Source organism: Rhinichthys klamathensis, unplaced genomic scaffold, assembly GCF_029890125.1.
Source record: "Rhinichthys klamathensis goyatoka isolate OS25496 unplaced genomic scaffold, OSU_Roscu_1.1 h1tg000323l_1, whole genome shotgun sequence".
Lineage (NCBI taxonomy): Eukaryota > Metazoa > Chordata > Actinopteri > Cypriniformes > Leuciscidae > Rhinichthys > Rhinichthys klamathensis.
Genome location: NW_026606839.1, coordinates 596,592 through 614,198, shown reverse-complemented (window position 1 = coordinate 614,198; position 17,607 = coordinate 596,592). Strand labels below are relative to the sequence as shown.

At 39.8% G+C, this 17,607-nt stretch overlaps 1 protein-coding gene across 2 annotated transcripts; it reads right to left on the bottom strand.

The window, feature by feature from the left end:
- Positions 1-2,597: 2,597 nt before the first annotated feature.
- shda (Src homology 2 domain containing transforming protein D, a) lies at positions 2,598-16,990 on the bottom strand. Of its 2 annotated transcripts, XM_056271704.1 has the most exons (7): positions 16,885-16,990; positions 16,355-16,691; positions 11,863-12,016; positions 11,450-11,647; positions 6,837-7,026; positions 5,072-5,191; positions 2,598-2,807 (listed from the first exon to the last, which is right to left on the bottom strand). In XM_056271704.1, the coding sequence occupies exons 2-7, from the start codon at positions 16,685-16,687 to the stop codon at positions 2,621-2,623; spliced, it is 1,182 nt and encodes a 393-aa protein (XP_056127679.1). In that variant the 5' UTR covers positions 16,688-16,691; positions 16,885-16,990; the 3' UTR covers positions 2,598-2,620. The 2 variants fall into 2 exon arrangements, with proteins under 2 accessions (XP_056127679.1, XP_056127680.1); XM_056271705.1 differs by lacking the exon at positions 16,885-16,990 and having other exon boundaries at positions 16,355-16,798.
- Between the last annotated feature and the right edge of the window lie 617 nt (positions 16,991-17,607).

The following is a 17,607-nucleotide window of genomic DNA, read 5'->3' as shown; positions in this document are numbered from 1 at the left end:
GTTTAAACACCACATATCACGTACAGTATATACATCTGCATATGGCTTAGTGTTTTGAAGCAAACCATCGTTTGTTGGTCTAGAGATGCTGAAGACAAAGCCGCAAGAAGACTTAAGAGCAAACTAATAGATGGCCTTTAAAACAGTCACAGAGCTCTTATCATCTGCAGACAGTGCCATATGAGAAACATTTCAGATGTTATTTCAGTCTTGACAGCATAAATCAGCTGTGTCGAGCCTGAGTCTCATAACACACACATACCCAGAAGCGTAAGAGCTCAGAGTCAACAACAGAGTGTGTATAAGCTCGGTCACATGGAGGAGGTCTGACCTATTTTTTACAGTGTTGCATGAACGCTTTATAAGGCAGGACCCTTTCGCTGCCATCTTCAGCCCAGTAATGCCACATCCAGGCTGGATACAACCGTACAGCTGTACCATGGGATAATAATTCAACACACTTTATTAATTTTTTTAGAAAAAAAAAAAACGATTTATTCCAAAGAAAAGCTGGAAAACAGCAAATAGAAAAAAAACCATAAACTCACTAAAATTAGTCATCATAACAAAACAATAGCTACCGTGTGGATCTCTATAGCAAGTCAAAAATGCAGTAGTGTGTGTCACGTGCAAGAAAACCAATCCCAAACCACGTTAATATGAAAGCTGTTTATCATAACGTACACTATAGAGTGGGAGATTGTGTTTCTTCAGAGGGAAATGCTAGATTTCACCTGCAAAATATACAGTTGTGGTTCACGATTCTGTGGGATGGTGGTCAAACTGACCTTATTTCAAACATCACGTTAACCTAAAGGAACTCAAGAGTAGATAACAGTCATGTAAGAAGCTTTAAGTATTGCTAAAAAGTCCTCGGAAACGACCCGACGGCACTGAGCAGTATCATGATGGGTCGCATTGTGACAGCAGCCTTAAGAGAAGCGAAATGCCACCGTAATAAAGACTGCTTCCTGTCTTACTACAAGACCGGAGCACTGAAGCCAATACAAGCGCAGCATTAGATGGTCTGAAGACATCACTTCCTGTTTTCATCATCCTCTGCCGCCTGGGATTCTGGGAGCAGAACAAATCTCTGCGCAGACCGCCATCCGGACGAGTGAAAGTCACATTCGGAACATTCCAGTGTCGTATCCTCACTTCCCTTGCCATTAAACCATGATTCATCGCTTCTAGTTACTGACAAAAGGAAGTTAAGGACCGCTTTCCTGTTCCTGTTCCTAAAGAGAAGCCCTGATTTTCACCTACAGTCACTCAAAATTAAATTCGGTCATTATTCACGTCATTATTCTAAATGTACAATACAATGAAAGTGGATTGTCACCATCGCGGTTAAGCTCTAAAAAAAAGACAAAAAGCACCATACATGTAGTCCATATGACTTTTGAAGCTAAAATTTAAGTTTCAACTTATTATGTCATAATTTTTATATGGCATATTTTTTTCACATGTTAATTATGGCTCAACTGCAACCTTTTGTCATACTTGATTATGATTTTGTGTCAATTTCAAATTTGAAGTTATTTGTATCTTTCCCTCTGCCCTAGTTTTATTAATGCACATACAAATGAGAATCGAGAGCTGCAACATGGTGAAAAATCGACATAAATAAAATTGTGGTGTTAATAACTATCACATAAAAAGTCAAAATTTACATGAGATAAAAAGTCTAAATTATGACAAGGCATAATTGCCAAAAGAAATGACTTGTCAGAATTGACTTATCTTATAATTTAGACACTGTCATTCTTTCAACTTTTTATCTTATATTTAGACACTGTCATTCTTTCAACTTTTTATCTCATAATTATGACCATGTATGTCAATTTCGACTTTTTATCAAAAGTGCAAATTTTAAGTTATTAGTATCTTTCCCTCTGCCTTAGTTTGAAAATGAGGAAACACAAATGAGAATTAAGAGCTGCGACATAATGAAACATTAATGAATAACAACTAAAATTGTGCTGTTTTCCTCACACAAAGCTGCTGTATGGCTTCAAAAGACTTTGAATATTGTGCACAAGTCATATGGACTATATTTATGATTTTGCCCTTTTTAGTGCTTAACAGCCACGGTCATCATTCGATTTCATTGCATGGAAAAAGAGCAGCTTAAAAAGCATCAAAATATCTCCTTTGCCATACAGGTTTGGAACGACATGATAAGTAAATGATGACAGAATCGTCATTTTGAGTGAATTATTTCACTTTTGAAAACGAGAAACTCTAAAGAGGATGAGATTTGTAGTGTACATCATTGCTTTTTTTTTAGTATTGTAAATCTTTATAAATACTTTGGTCAGTTTACATCTTATCCTCAAATCTTAAATCTATCATTTCAAGAGTTTGGAGCAGAAAAAGAATATTGCAGTTCCCACAGTGATGCAAAGAAGCATTAAAGTCCAGCGAGAATATTCTTCATATGTGTGTGTCGCACATCAATTCAGTGTCATTACAGGCCCACTGTGTTTCCGTTCGCATCACGCTCCGGAAAAATCAAATGCACACTCCGAACACAAATCAAAGATCTGCTCGAGCCTTCGATGTGTGATTGAAAATGAAGTTAAGCCCTAAGTGTGTGTGTGTGTGTGTGTGTGTGGCCTCAGAGCGTCTGCACCAGCACCGGGAAGAGCAGAGACAGGTGTTCGGCTCCGCGGATGGGCAGTTTGTTTGTGGTGTAGTAATGAATGACTTCAGGGATGGAGTCGAACGGAGGACTGTTCTCTCCCAGGATGAACTTGCCATCACGAGACTGCGAGAACTTCATATGCATGAACCCGTGACAGCTCCTGCAGAGAGACAAAGCCATTGAGTTTGCATGTTACTTTTCATGGCATGCAATGAATTGGAAGAAATGTGTCAGCTGGTAGAGACTGCGCTATACTGTTTGCACAATGCTAGCTGTAGCAAGCCTGCTAAACGTCATGTACAAGTGAAATAGTGTTGTTGTTGTTGTGAGGGTGACCTAAAACTATCGAAAATCATTTTAATTCGATGAAATAAAGCTGAAATAAAATCCAATGTAAATATTAGAAGTTTGCCTGCCTTGGCAACTAAGGCCTCGTTTACACTGTCAGTGAAATGTGACCCAAATCCGATTTTTTACTCGTATGCGACACAGATCGGATGTGTTCTATGACGAAACATTGTGTCGTCGTAGGAGAGGAATGTGGACACACGCTGACACAACATATCAAAGGTTGGCTTACTCATCCTAAAATTTCGGACCCACTGCTCCTCGTTAAAGCCCGCCACGATCTCATGAAAGTGGGTTTATTGCACGATTTTTTTTTTCACGTGGCATTTATGCCAAAAATAGTTTTTGCGTGCATGATACGCACTTTATGGCGTTTAATATTAACAGTGCGTATCATATGCAAGCAAAAACTATTTTTGGCGTATAAATGGCATGAGAAATAAAATTTGTGCTATAGATACTCACTTTTATGAGATCGTGTTGTATGTTCCCACCTGTCCTGAGATCTCGCTGCGCGTTCGTCCATCTGAGCAAGAAGACCCCTTTAAACATGCGCGATGTTTCAGTCAAGTGTAAACACATGACTCGGATATGGGTCACAATTTAAAGAACGTGTAAACGGACGGATATAGGCAACAAATCAGAATTGGGCATCAAGAGCTGCAGTGTAAACGAGGCCTCAGTGAAATAAAATTATTCAAAATACAACTTGAATAAAATTTAAGTTGCATAGAAATACAAAACAAAAATGAAAAAAAAAAGCACATGACTAAAACTTAAGATGAAAATATAAAAATAAACGCCAATTCAAAATATTAATAAATACTATAAAAGTATACAAATAATACTAAAATAAATAAAATAAAACTGTTACAGTTTACAGTTTCTGAGCGATGTTGCAACTTGGGGAAAAAAGGGAAAATAATGAAGCAAATATCATTTGTAAAGTATTAAATTCACCGGATCATTCATAAAAAGGTCATTACAACATGAATACATTTTTTGTTTACACTTTATTTTAAGGTGACAGTTACATTGTACTTACTCAAATAACTACTATTAGCTAATTAACAACATGTACTTACTATAGAGTTAGGGTTAGGTACTTGTAATTATGCATAATTTACTGTACTATAGTAAGGACATGTGGTAACGAGTAACTGTCACCTTAAAATAAAGTATTTTTTCAGCAAAAAACAACATGGTGATCTATATAATTTAAAAAACTTGATAAAAGATGCACACCGTGATGTAAGATTTTGGTAATTCTGCTCACACCTATACCCACACCCATGCTTTTTAGTGGGCACTACATTATTAATAGCATGCTAAACACATTCAGACCCACACAAAACCCCTCAAACCTGAATAAATTACACATTAAACCAGAATAACTAGATGTAACTAACTTCCTTCCTGGGGATTGCTATGTGGTTGCTAAGGTGTTCAGGCTGGTTGCTAGGTGGTTGCTTACTGGCCTAAGTCCAAACAAAACCAGCCTCAGATATTCTGGTTTCTATTTCACTCTGGGCCTTCCTTCAATGTACATCTTGAATTACATTATCAAATGATAAATCTGTAAACCGTCATAAAATCTTAATATCAAATGTTTCATTTAGATCGTTTATGTGGATTTTCATAAACCTGTAAATATTAATGGTGGTCATGTGTTTTGTGTACACAGAAAGACTCTGGCCTTAATAACCACATAAACATTTGGCAAAGACGCAGAAGCAGAAACATGAACCTAGCAGGAACAATTTGTGCTATTTATAGAGACAAATGACTCCAACTGTTTCATGAAACAAAAGCGAATATGGGACAAGAACTTCAGTTATTATACCTCTGAAAACAATCATAACAGACAGTACAAAACAGTGGACAATTATACCACACTAAAATAGAGAAACAGCAGTCATTTTCTACTCGGAATGACTCACAACACAGACTTTGATTTGCAGAAGAAAAGGAAATGAAAATCAGAAGAACAGCACAGTGTCCTTCAGAAGAAATGACTAAACTTTAACTGAAATGATGTCACTGCATCAGTTTATTGGGTTCTAACAGTGAGTTTACCTGAGAGAGAGCGAATAGTCGTTTCGGATGGTCTGGCTTTTCCTCACCAGATAACTGCACTCCTTACAGAGCGTGAGCAGAGATTCGGCTTCTGAGCGCGTCAATGCACCGTGGTACCACCTAAAACACACACACCACACACACACACACACACAGATGGGTCACTACTAGGGTTTTCACGATACAATATACTCAGCAGAAGATACATGTAAAATGTCACGATACTCATAACTTCTGTTATTTGAAAATACAAAGAGATTGAATACAATTCATTTGACCAAATTAGAATACACACATAATTAAGCTAAATAATTAAGATAACGGACGGACGGATGGACGGATGGATGGATGGATAGATAGAACAACATACAGACAGACAGATAGAACGACAGACAGTGACAGACAGATAGATAGATAGACAGACAGAACGATAAACAGACAGACAGACAGATAGATAGGGACGGACGGACGGACGGATGGACGGATAGATAGAACAACATACAGACAGACAGATAGAACGACATACAGACAGACAGATAGAACGACAGACAGTGACAGACAGATAGATAGATAGACAGAACGATAAACAGACAGACAGATAAATAGAATAACAGACAGACAGACAGACAGACAGATAGAGACAGATAGACAGACAGACAGACAGACAGACAGACAGATAGATAGAGACAGATAGATAGATAGATAGATAGATAGATAGATAGATAGATAGATAGATAGATAGACAGACAGATAGACAGACAGACAGACAGACAGATAGAACATTTTTTGAACAGATAATCGCTATAAAATAGAACTATATAAATTACTCCTGGTGTGGGAAATTCACACACATCTAAAGTGCAGTGTTATGGAACCATTTCCTTTACACATCCAATATCCAACAAATTTTTTTTTTATATATTTAGCAAAACTAAACTTCTGTATGAAAACAGGTAATGGCAATAAAATAATATATAAATAACAAATAAAATAAATATAGCCTTGCAGTATAAAGATATTTCACACACACACACACACACACACACACACACACGCCTATTGCAATCACTTGTACATCAATGGAAAGTTATATTTCTCAAACAGTTCTTCTCTCATCTGACACATGTCCAGCCAAGCTAAACAGGACAAGTGGAGCATGTGCAGGGAAACGGTTGGGAAATAATCAAAACAAGTTTAAATGGGTACATTTTCAATAAATATTTTTGAGTCTTCATTTTCTTTCTGACATAGCCTAGCCTACTTCAGTTCTTGTTAAAACACACCAGACATGCAAATTCTGTGCATTTTGGGCACTTTTTGTGTGAAATCATATTTATTTTGTCCATCAAAAGTGTGCTTTCACTTTAATTGAGCGCGAGCAGAATAGACTCGGCGCCGAAACCCCCGCTTCACTGTTGCTCACGCGGCGCTCCTGCTCGACGCTCCCGGTGTGAATGCACTCATTGATTAACAAGCACGCCGAACAAAAAAAAAAACGCACTGCTTCTCGCTTGCTGTGTGAAACAGCCGTAATTCATGAGGTTTCCTACATGTGCGCGTTCCGTGTGCACGTGTGATGCTGATGTTGCGCGATTTTAATCATGCGGCGCCCGAGTTGCCGATCACGTGAAAATCCGCCGATTCCGTCTCAGATAGATAGATAGATAGATAGATAGATAGATAGATAGATAGATAGATAGATAGATAGATAGATAGATAGATAGATAGATAGATAGATCTCAGATTTGCAGATGTGAATACCTACACCTGTTTCTCCAGGGCCAGTGTGGGGTCCACCCTCTCACCCAGGATGCAGTGGGAGTGGCTGGAGTGGCTGGTCTTGCTCAGGCTGGTGGCTCTGCTGGACGGGGGACTGATTCTGGACACTCCTGCTTTCCTCAGGGGCTCGTCACAGGGCAGAGTACACTGATCCCAGTCTCCCGCCTCAAACGTCACTACAAAACAAACATTACAAACACACTACAGGTTAGCTTTAGGGTCTGTACCTTTTTTATATATATTTTTGAAAGAAACCTCTTTCTGATGATCAAAACCATTAATATTATTGCAATTTAAAATAGTGTTTTCTATTTTAATAAATTATAAAATGTAATTTATTCCTGTGATGCAAAGCTGTATTTTCAGCACCATTACTGAGTTGTAATCATAAATATTAATGCATTAAAAAATTATACAGTAAACATCTTGAAATTACATCTTTTTATAACAATAAAGCATAACTTCCCTACTTTTTTGCATGTACAAAATTCACGTTTATTATATTATATAGAGTATCAGATATAAGCATAAGTCGTGTCCACAGTACAAACAATGCAAGACGAGTTACAGATGCATTAGCGTTAATACTTGTCGTGAGAGTCAAATCACTAACTGAGTATGGAATAAGCATTAAAGGGTTAGTTCACCCAAAAATGAAAATGATGTCATTAATGACTCTCCCTCATGTCGTTCCAAGCCCGTAAGACCTCCGTTCATCTTCAGAACACAGTTTAAGATATTTTAGATTTAGTCCGAGAGCTTTCTGTCCCTCCATTGAAAATGTATGTACGGTATACTGTCCTTGTCCAGAAAGGAAATAAAGACGTCATCAAAGTAGTCCATGTGACATCAGTGGGTTAGTTAGAATGTGTTGAAGCATCGAAAATACATTTTGGTCCAAAAATAACAAAAACTACGACTTTATTCAGCATTGTATTGTCTTCCGGTTCTGTTGTGGATCCGCGTTCAGTGACGCTGCTGACGTGTGTCTGGTGTGTGTGTGTGTGTGTGTGTGTGTATTCTGGTTCTGTTGTGGATCCGCGTTCAGTGCCGCTGCTGACGTAAGACGCTGCTGACGTGTGTCTGTCTGGTGTGTGTGTGTGTGTGTGTATTCTGGTTCTGTTGTGGATCCGCGTTCAGTGCCGCCGCTGACGTAAGACGCTGCTGACGTGTGTCTGTCTGGTGTGTGTGTGTGTGTGTGTATTCTGGTTCTGTTGTGGATCCGCGTTCAGTGCCCCCGCTGACGTAAGACGCTGCTGACGTGTGTCTGGTGCGTCCGTGTGTTCGGGTTCAAATAAATATGGCTGGGCAAAAAAATGCAAGTCTTCCTCTGTGTGGAAATCCTTAGACATGTTTGCGAAGATTGTTTTGTTTCCAGCGTGCGTCTCCCTCAGACTGTAAACGAAGCTCGGGCGCACCAGACACACGTCAGCAGCGTCTTATGTCACACACACACACCAGACACACGTCAGCAGCGTCTTACGTCAGCGGCGGCACTGAACGCGGATCCACAACAGAACCAGAATACACACACACACACACACACACACACACCAGACACACGTCAGCAGCGTCTTACGTCAGCGGCGGCACTGAACGCGGATCCACAACAGAACCAGAATACACACACACACACACACACACACCAGACACACGTCAGCAGCGTTTTACGTCAGCAGCGGCACTGAACGCGGATCCACAACAGAACCGGAATACACACACACACACACACACACACACCAGACACACGTCAGCAGCGTCTTACGTCAGCGGCGGCACTGAACGCGGATCCACAACAGAACCAGAATACACACACACACACACCAGACACACACACACACACCAGACACACGTCAGCAGCGGCACTGAACGCGGATCCACAACAGAACCAGAATACACACATACACACACACACCAGACACACGTCAGCAGCGTCTTACGTCAGCGGCGGCACTGAACGCGGATCCACAACAGAACCGGAATACACACACACACACACACACACACCAGACACACGTCAGCAGCGTCTTACGTCAGCAGCGGCACTGAACGCGGATCCACAACAGAACCGGAATACACACACACACACACACACACACCAGACACACGTCAGCAGCGTCTTACGTCAGCGGCGGCACTGAACGCGGATCCACAACAGAACCAGAATACACACACACACACACCAGACACACGTCAGCAGCGGCACTGAACGCGGATCCACAACAGAACCGGAATACACACACACACACACACCAGACACACGTCAGCAGCGTCTTACGTCAGCAGCGGCACTGAACGCGGATCCACAACAGAACCAGAATACACACACACACACACCAGACACACACACACACACCAGACACACGTCAGCAGCGGCACTGAACGCGGATCCACAACAGAACCAGAATACACACACACACACACACCAGACACACGTCAGCAGCGTCTTACGTCAGCAGCGTCACTGAACGCGGATCCACAACAGAACCAGAATACACACACACACCAGACACACGTCAGCAGCGGCACTGAACGCGGATCCACAACAGAACCAGAATACACACACACACACACCAGACACACGTCAGCAGCGGCACTGAACGCGGATCCACAACAGAACCAGAATACACACACACACACACCAGACACACGTCAGCAGCGTCTTACGTCAGCGGCGGCACTGAACGCGGATCCACAACAGAACCAGAATACACACACACACACACCAGACACACACACACACACCAGACACACGTCAGCAGCGGCACTGAACGCGGATCCACAACAGAACCAGAATACACACACACACACACACACACACCAGACACACGTCAGCAGCGTCTTACGTCAGCAGCGTCACTGAACGCGGATCCACAACAGAACCAGAATACACACACGCACACACCAGACACACGTCAGCAGCGTCTTACGTCAGCGGCGGCACTGAACGCGGATCCACAACAGAACCAGAATACACACACACACACACACACACACCAGACACACGTCAGCAGCGTCTTACGTCAGCGGCGGCACTGAACGCGGATCCACAACAGAACCAGAATACACACACACACACACACACCAGACACACGTCAGCAGCGTCTTACGTCAGCGGCGGCACTGAACGCGGATCCACAACAGAACCGGAACACAATACAATGCTGAATAAAGTCGTAGTTTTTGTTATTTTTGGACCAAAATGTATTTTCGATGCTTCAACACATTCTAACTAACCCACTGATGTCACATGGACTACTTTGATGATGTCTTTATTTCCTTTCTGGACAAGGACAGTATACCATACATACATTTTCAATGAAAGCTCTCGGACTAAATCTAAAATATCTAAAACTGTGTTCCGAAGATGAACGGAGGTCTCACGGGCTTGGAATGGGTGAGTCATTAATGACATAATTTTCATTTTTGGGTGAACTAACCCTTTAATAAGAGTGATAATAGTGAATCTTGCAAACTCTTTGTCAGTTATTGTAACGCAGCACTGGAGGATTCCTGGTCCCTCTCTGCCCTTTTGAGAAGCTCTTGTCATGTTTGTGTGACAGAGCGTGAGCAATCCATGAGCAACTGGCAATCTGATCAGAAGTGGTGAAATGACAGTGTGTGACATTTCAGTCACATAGGGAGAGATGATCTGAGTGTGTGTGTGTGTGTGTGTGTGAGATGGAGAGCAGAGGTCACACGGTGGCGCTGATCTTTCTGCATGACTGCTCCTCTCCTCTGGTCTCCATCTATCGTGTGCCCCACATCCCTCTCCTCACAAAAACATCCAATAGAAGAGAAATCTTCCTTCCTCATGTGCGAGATAAAAGACAGACTGTAATCTGTGTTTACAGATTAATCCGTTGATGCGTTAAATCAGGGTTCAAAACCAACGTGCCAATGGCTGGTGACTTGAGAAAACTTACTGGCCAAAATAGTTTCAGTTTTTAAATGATGTAATAGTCTATAATTAATTAATAAATGTACTATTATTCAATTATGTACACAAAACTACACAAATCAATAAAGATATATTACTACTACTATAATTCTATCAAGTAAACAATCAATGCAACAGTAAATTGAGTATTTATAATTAATAATAATATTGTTTATTTATTTATTATTATTATTTATTTATTTATATTTAAACTACACAAATCAATAAATAAATATTACTACTGCAATAATACTATCAAGCAAACAATCAATGCAACAATAAATTGAGTATTTATTATTATTTATAATAATATTTGTATTTAATATTTTATGTGTATTAATTATTTTTAAATTACTCAAATCACGGAATAATAAACTGATTATTTAATGATAATAATAATAATAATAATGTTATTTTATAGAACAATAGTAAATTAAAATACTAATATTTATTGACATCTCAACTTATTTGCTTTCAAATGCTAAACCACAGAGGTTTTATTTTGTCCGAACGGTTACCGACCGACACGGTTTCATACACTCGCATTTGCTACTTGGTGACTGATAATTTTGGACCCTGCTTGTAGAGTAGAAAACCACATTGTCAAAAGTATGAAAATGCACTGTTGTGGAACAGAGCCCATTGCTACATCATCTTACCAGCGAAGGCTTTGGAGATGTTCTCCTTCTTCCACTCCCAGGGCTGGTCGTACTCATCGGCGGGCCTCTCGTCGTCCTGGGGCAGATGGCTCTCTCTGTCGTCCTCTGCGGGGGCCTCCCGGGGCCCAAACCTCTCCTCATACGGACTGTCGTAGAGCTGCGGGCTGCTCCTGCCCCCATCTGAGCTGTGCTGGAGCTCTGAACAACATCAAACACAGTCATTAGCACCAGATGACACGACGATATGGCGTTGTTTATTATGAGAGTGTATGAGGACTGGAATTGTCAAGCTTTGAAGAACATGCAAAAAGGCCCCATACCACAAATTAAACAGACTAGAATATCAATGGCTGAATAAAAGCATTTTTTCACATCTCTTAAATGCTGAGAGATCCAGCAGGGAACTACTGTACCGCTTATGAAGCGCTGGGCCTCAAACGGCTCCATGTAACTGCTGGAGGCCTCTACAGCGTTCTGCTCCCAGCCGGGTCTGGGCCGCGGGTCTGGCCTTGCGTCAAACGGGTCCGAGTAATCCGTCTCCCCGACCACAGGAGCTGAGGGAACCACCTGGGGAAAAGAACAAGGAACGAGGGTTGAGTGATGTCCGAGTGAAGGAGAATCAGAAACGAGGACAACTGGAGTGCTTTACGCAATCATAAAGATTTTTTTAATCAAGCGTTTTCATCCAACAGGGTTATTAGTTAACTAAACCAAAAACCATTTTCGTTACTTAAGTGAAATAAATTAAAGAAAACTTTAGTTGCCAAAGGAACATTTCTGATTTTAATTTACTTGATGTACTAAAATAATTAAAATTGAAATAAAAATAATTAAAAAAACACATAAAAAAACAATAAATAACTAATAAAAATTCAAATAATAATTAAAAAAACTCCCCAAAATCAATTCAAAATACTAAAATAACACTGTGTTTTTATACCTTTCAAGGTATTTTAGAGCAAAAATATTAGGGCTCGGTAAAAAATATCGATTTCTCGATATTAATCGATTCTCATTTTTACGATTTTTCGATTCTTAAATCTCAAGAATCGATTAGTCATCCTGTTTTCATTTGATGAATGAATGGGACATTGTAGCGCGCATCCCATCCAATAAATCGCAATAATCTTTGTGCTTTGTTACTATTGATACTAAATAAAGTCTCAAATTACGTCCATTTTCTTACGAAATTCAAAAACATAAATACCGTTTTGGCGCTGTGGCGTGAGATCGCTCTGGCTCAGCTCAAGAGAAGCAGCAGCGCGAGCGCACATGATCTCCTCTTCCGCCTTAATAATACCAGTTACAGCGCGAAATAAACATGAATGAACGTCTGAAAGTGTGTTAAAAGATAGAGTACAACTTATCGAAATCCGTATCATGGTCACATGGAATCGCTCAATCAGTGTTTCAACCGTGGAAAGACGTCAGTAAAACAACTTGTAAACAATGTCATGTAACGTCACATGACCATAAACTCGTTAGTCAGCTAGAAAAATTTACTCTAAAGAGGAGCATTTTGCTAAATATATGCACCACATTACATATTCATTATAATTTTTAATGTTCTTTGATATTTAATGCATGTTTGAATAAATCTGGCAAGTTTTTATGACAGCCACAATTTAAATGTTTATATTTCATATAACTTTATTATTATAAAAATAAATAAAAGTGTAATTTAAGTGTTTTTATAGCTACAAATCGGAATCGAATCGAATTGCAAGCTTGTGAATCGAAATCGAATTGTTAAATTTGTGTCAATCAATACCCAGCGCTAAAAAATATACATCAAATATCATCAAAAGCCTAAATAATATCAAGAAATTGTGTTTTGACCTACATCGGCCAGCCCGTCCCATTCTGAATATGGAGATACATAGTCTCAAAACTAAGGCATTTGCAAAATATAATTCACAAATACATACATTTATTGTTTTACAAAATAAGATTGGCAAAGGAGGAAACCGTTTAGCAGGATGTTCATGATGCTCTTTTCCATAAAATGAAAGTGGATGCGGACTGGAGCTCTCAGACTCCAAAAGTTGCCATAAAAGCAGTCCATTCGACTTGTTTCTACACTGCCCAGCTAAAACAACGTCGCTGTTTGGATTTAAACAGGCAAATACTTAGTCTATGATTGGATCATTATTGCAGTGATTATTATGTTTCTAGTATGTTATATGTTTGGCAACGGTTCTTCTAAACCTAATGTTGATGGAGTGTGTAGCTTTTCATTTCTTAAACACCCATGTATGAAGACGCATCATGGTCATATTCCAGGATGACAATGCCAAGATTCATCAGGATCAAACCGTGAAAGAATGGTTTTGAGGATCATGAAGAATCATTTTCACACATGAATTGGCTCCTCTCAAGAGGGATGTGCTGGAGGAGACTTTACACACACCTGGACTCTTCCATTGCCAAAACAACATCTTGACCAAATATTGATGCACCTCTTGATGGGAAATACATGTAGTGATGTTATTTCCATCAAGAGGTGCATACATTTTTGATCAAGATCTTGTAAAGGCTCCTCCAGCACATCTTACCCTCCGCATATCTTCAGGCAAGATGTTTGATGTGCACATGCCTGAATGAAGTTTGAGAGCTATGCCAGAGATTATTAGTCTCTCAAATAAAGTTATCACATGACTTCATTGTTAACTAAATCTTTTAGGGTGTGTTCACACTGGGTTCGATTAAAACAAACTCTGGATGCGATTGCTCTGTTAGATAGATTGGTTCATTTGAATAAACATTACCATCTGAACCCTGGTGCACACCAAACAAGCGGACCGTGAGCGAATGCGACACGGACCAAAGACATGTAAACGAACCAAAAACAGGACATGTTTCATAAGATGACAGAGTGCTTATGCTTAAACCTGTTTTTTCTCGTCATAATCGTGATGTTGCCCATCACAGCTCAGTTCAGGCATCAGAACCTGCTGCAGAACTCGCGCTCCTCGCTGCAGATTCTGGTTTGTGTGACGGAGGGATTCCTGACGCTGTTTTGACCTCTTTACACATTTTATAAGCTCTTCACGAGTTCTCAGCTTCATCAGATGTAGCTACACTAGAGGTCTGCTACCCGACCCGAGCCCGACGGGTCCCGAAAAATGTGCGGGTTTCGGGTCGGGTTCGGGTTAATGTTTAATGAACAGCCTCGGGTTCGGGTTTAACTAAGAAAAACTAAATAGGCTATATATAGTTTGCGTGCCGTGTGCTTTGCCTGCTTGCTGTGTTGTGGTGACCGGCACGCGAGAGAGAGAAAGTACATACGTGCGCAGATGTGCAATATGTGCATACACACAGACACACAGGCTCTCTCTCTCAAATATAATGATAATGATAAGTTTTGTTTTATTTTATCATATGATTTGCGCATGAGCGCATGTACCGCTCTCGCGCACTATTTCAGTCACAATACAGACAGACAGCAGACGTGAAAAAATGGTATTTGCTGTGAGAAACAGAATGGACCTCGGGTTCGGGTCGGGTTCGGGCTTAATATGTAAATGTAATTGTCGGGTCGGGTCGGGTTAAATGATCGCGGGTACGGGCCGGGTTCGGGCTTCAGTTTAAAGCCCGTGCAGACCTCTAAGCTACACACACACAGCAAGCGCATTTAGCCCAAAACACAGCATTGTTTTGGATGTTTGACAAGTTCCGTCGCAAAATATCATAAATATCTTTTTTTTAATCTTTAGGTTCTGTCTTAAAAATTACAGTGTGAATACTAAGCGAATCAGGACTAAATTTATCATTTAATTTATTTTTTGGTCCGGACTAAATGGACAAAGAAAACAGAAATACAAGTGTGAACACAACCTTAAAAATTATTTGAAGTAGTTAAAAGAAAATTTTAATATTAGATGAAAAATTTAAAGAAAACAATTAAAAAGTTAACAGATTTTTTTTAATTGATTAAAATGACAAAAGCAAATAACAAAACAACTAACAATTAAACAAATTAAAACCTGACAAAATAGAACAATAAAAGCCATTTAAAATGTATTAATTTTAATAAACAATGTAATAGAATATAAATAATAGTTAAAATGACCTGAAATACAGCGCACGAGCCAAGAGGACTTCTTTTATAGTGCTTTTTGTCCTTTCTAATGATTGACAGTCACCGATCATATTATGCTTATATTGTACAGAAAAGATCATTTTGCTCTTTTGTTTCCCTAAAGAAAAACCAGACGAATGAAACAAGAATCCTACAGATTTAGTGTGATCTTTAAAAGGGAGAAAGAATGGTGGTGTGTGATAGTCTATAACCCGCAGGCATTGGGATTAAATGTATTTGGGTTAATGAAATGGATTCCCTATTCCCCCACCTTTCATTTCCGACAAGACAATCGTCACCCGGACAAGCTCTGGAAACACGGCAGAATCGTGCGTCTGGGTTTGGTTTGTTATGACATCCGCAAAACTCGTTCACACGTGCACCAATCAAATCTTCTCTAAAAGAATCACACATCAATGTAAACAATCTCTGCCACGGACATAATAACCACCTGATCTGTGATATATCAATCTATTCATGAGACAGAAGTTGACTGGAGGGTCTTTATGCCAAGAGAACAGACCATATAAAACCACCAATAAAACACTTTCACATAAACAAACTAAAGTTTACTTGACATTATGATGATATTCAAGTACACATTAGAAGGATGAAGTGCTTAAAAAACACAATTATCCATTAAAAACATAGCATAGGCCTACTACTAAACAACATTTTGATACTTTCTGAAGAGGTGTTTGTCTAATCCCAAACATTTTTCCAAATATCAACCCAGAACATCTTTCAAAACACTCCATTCTTTCTGATAACAGTCCAGTAAGACCAATTTAAGCTCTCTGTATGTTAAGAAAACAAGAACTTACAGGGGCCTGCGGTTCCTCAAAGGTCACGATGTTCAGCGGTACTTTGCTACGCCCGAATTCCTGAGATTCCACTTTTATCAGTCTGTGTTTGGGAGACACAATCTTCACCTCCAAGCCATTGGACAGCACTGTGCCAAATGCGGGAAACACTTCCAAAGACCCCGAGCCGTTCACCACGCGGTTCTCGGGGGGTTCGTAGGGGTCCTCAAAGTCCAGCTCTTTCTGAGCCCTGTAGGCCCGTAGGATCTCGCTTTCGGTGTAGTCTGGTTTCGGGGGCTGCGGCGGTCCTTTCCTGCTGCCAAAACTCAGGTGATCTCTAAACCACTTTGCCATGGGTCTACGACCAACGCGAGAAGGAAACAGATCCAAATATATATAAATGAGCTGTTATGCCTCTTAAAAATCCCTTTATCCTAGTTCTTCCATGGAACACCATCCATAAATCTTGAAACACCTAACCAATAAGTTACTTATTACTCACAGTGTGTCAATAAACGGCACATAGGATATGATATTGTGCAATAGCTCACCTCAGTTTCCCCAATGCATCGACCCTTTAGAACATCCAACTTCTATTTGGTAGCAATAAATTGATCTGGAAAGTAGAAGCAGAGTCATATTAATAAAGAGAGAAACGAAAAAAGTTGTGACGTAGCCTAAAAAGATGTGGATTATTTTAAGCCTCCACCACTAGACCTGCCCCAGTTGAAGACATAGCTATTAAAGGGATAGTTCACGCAAAAATGTACATTATGTCATCATTTACACACCCTCAAGTTGTTCTTTCAAGGAAAAAAACTAAAAAATAAGGTCTGTAGGAGTTGACAAATTGGCCGCTAAGCACTAACTAAACCTAACTTGCTCTAATAAGGACTTTGGACAAACTAAGTAAATTATTAGTGAGTACATTATGGGATGATTTTAATTTTTGGGTGAACTAACCCTTTTCCATGGAAGAAAGAAAACAATACGATTACACATTAGCATAATTAAAAGGTTTGGCTGAGCGGTTCCTTTAAAAATACACATCATACTGTGGAACAGGCGATAAGCCTGTATAACCTGATCTACTGTAGATCAGGTTATACGCTAATGCATTTGTACTTGGGTCATAGATTAAACATAACGGCGATGATTTCTTATTTAAATGAAAACATATAATTAAGTATTACTCAAAGAGAAAGTTTCACACTCCCACAACTCAAAGAATCCTGTCAAAACAAAAACATGCACCAACTGTACACACCCACTTT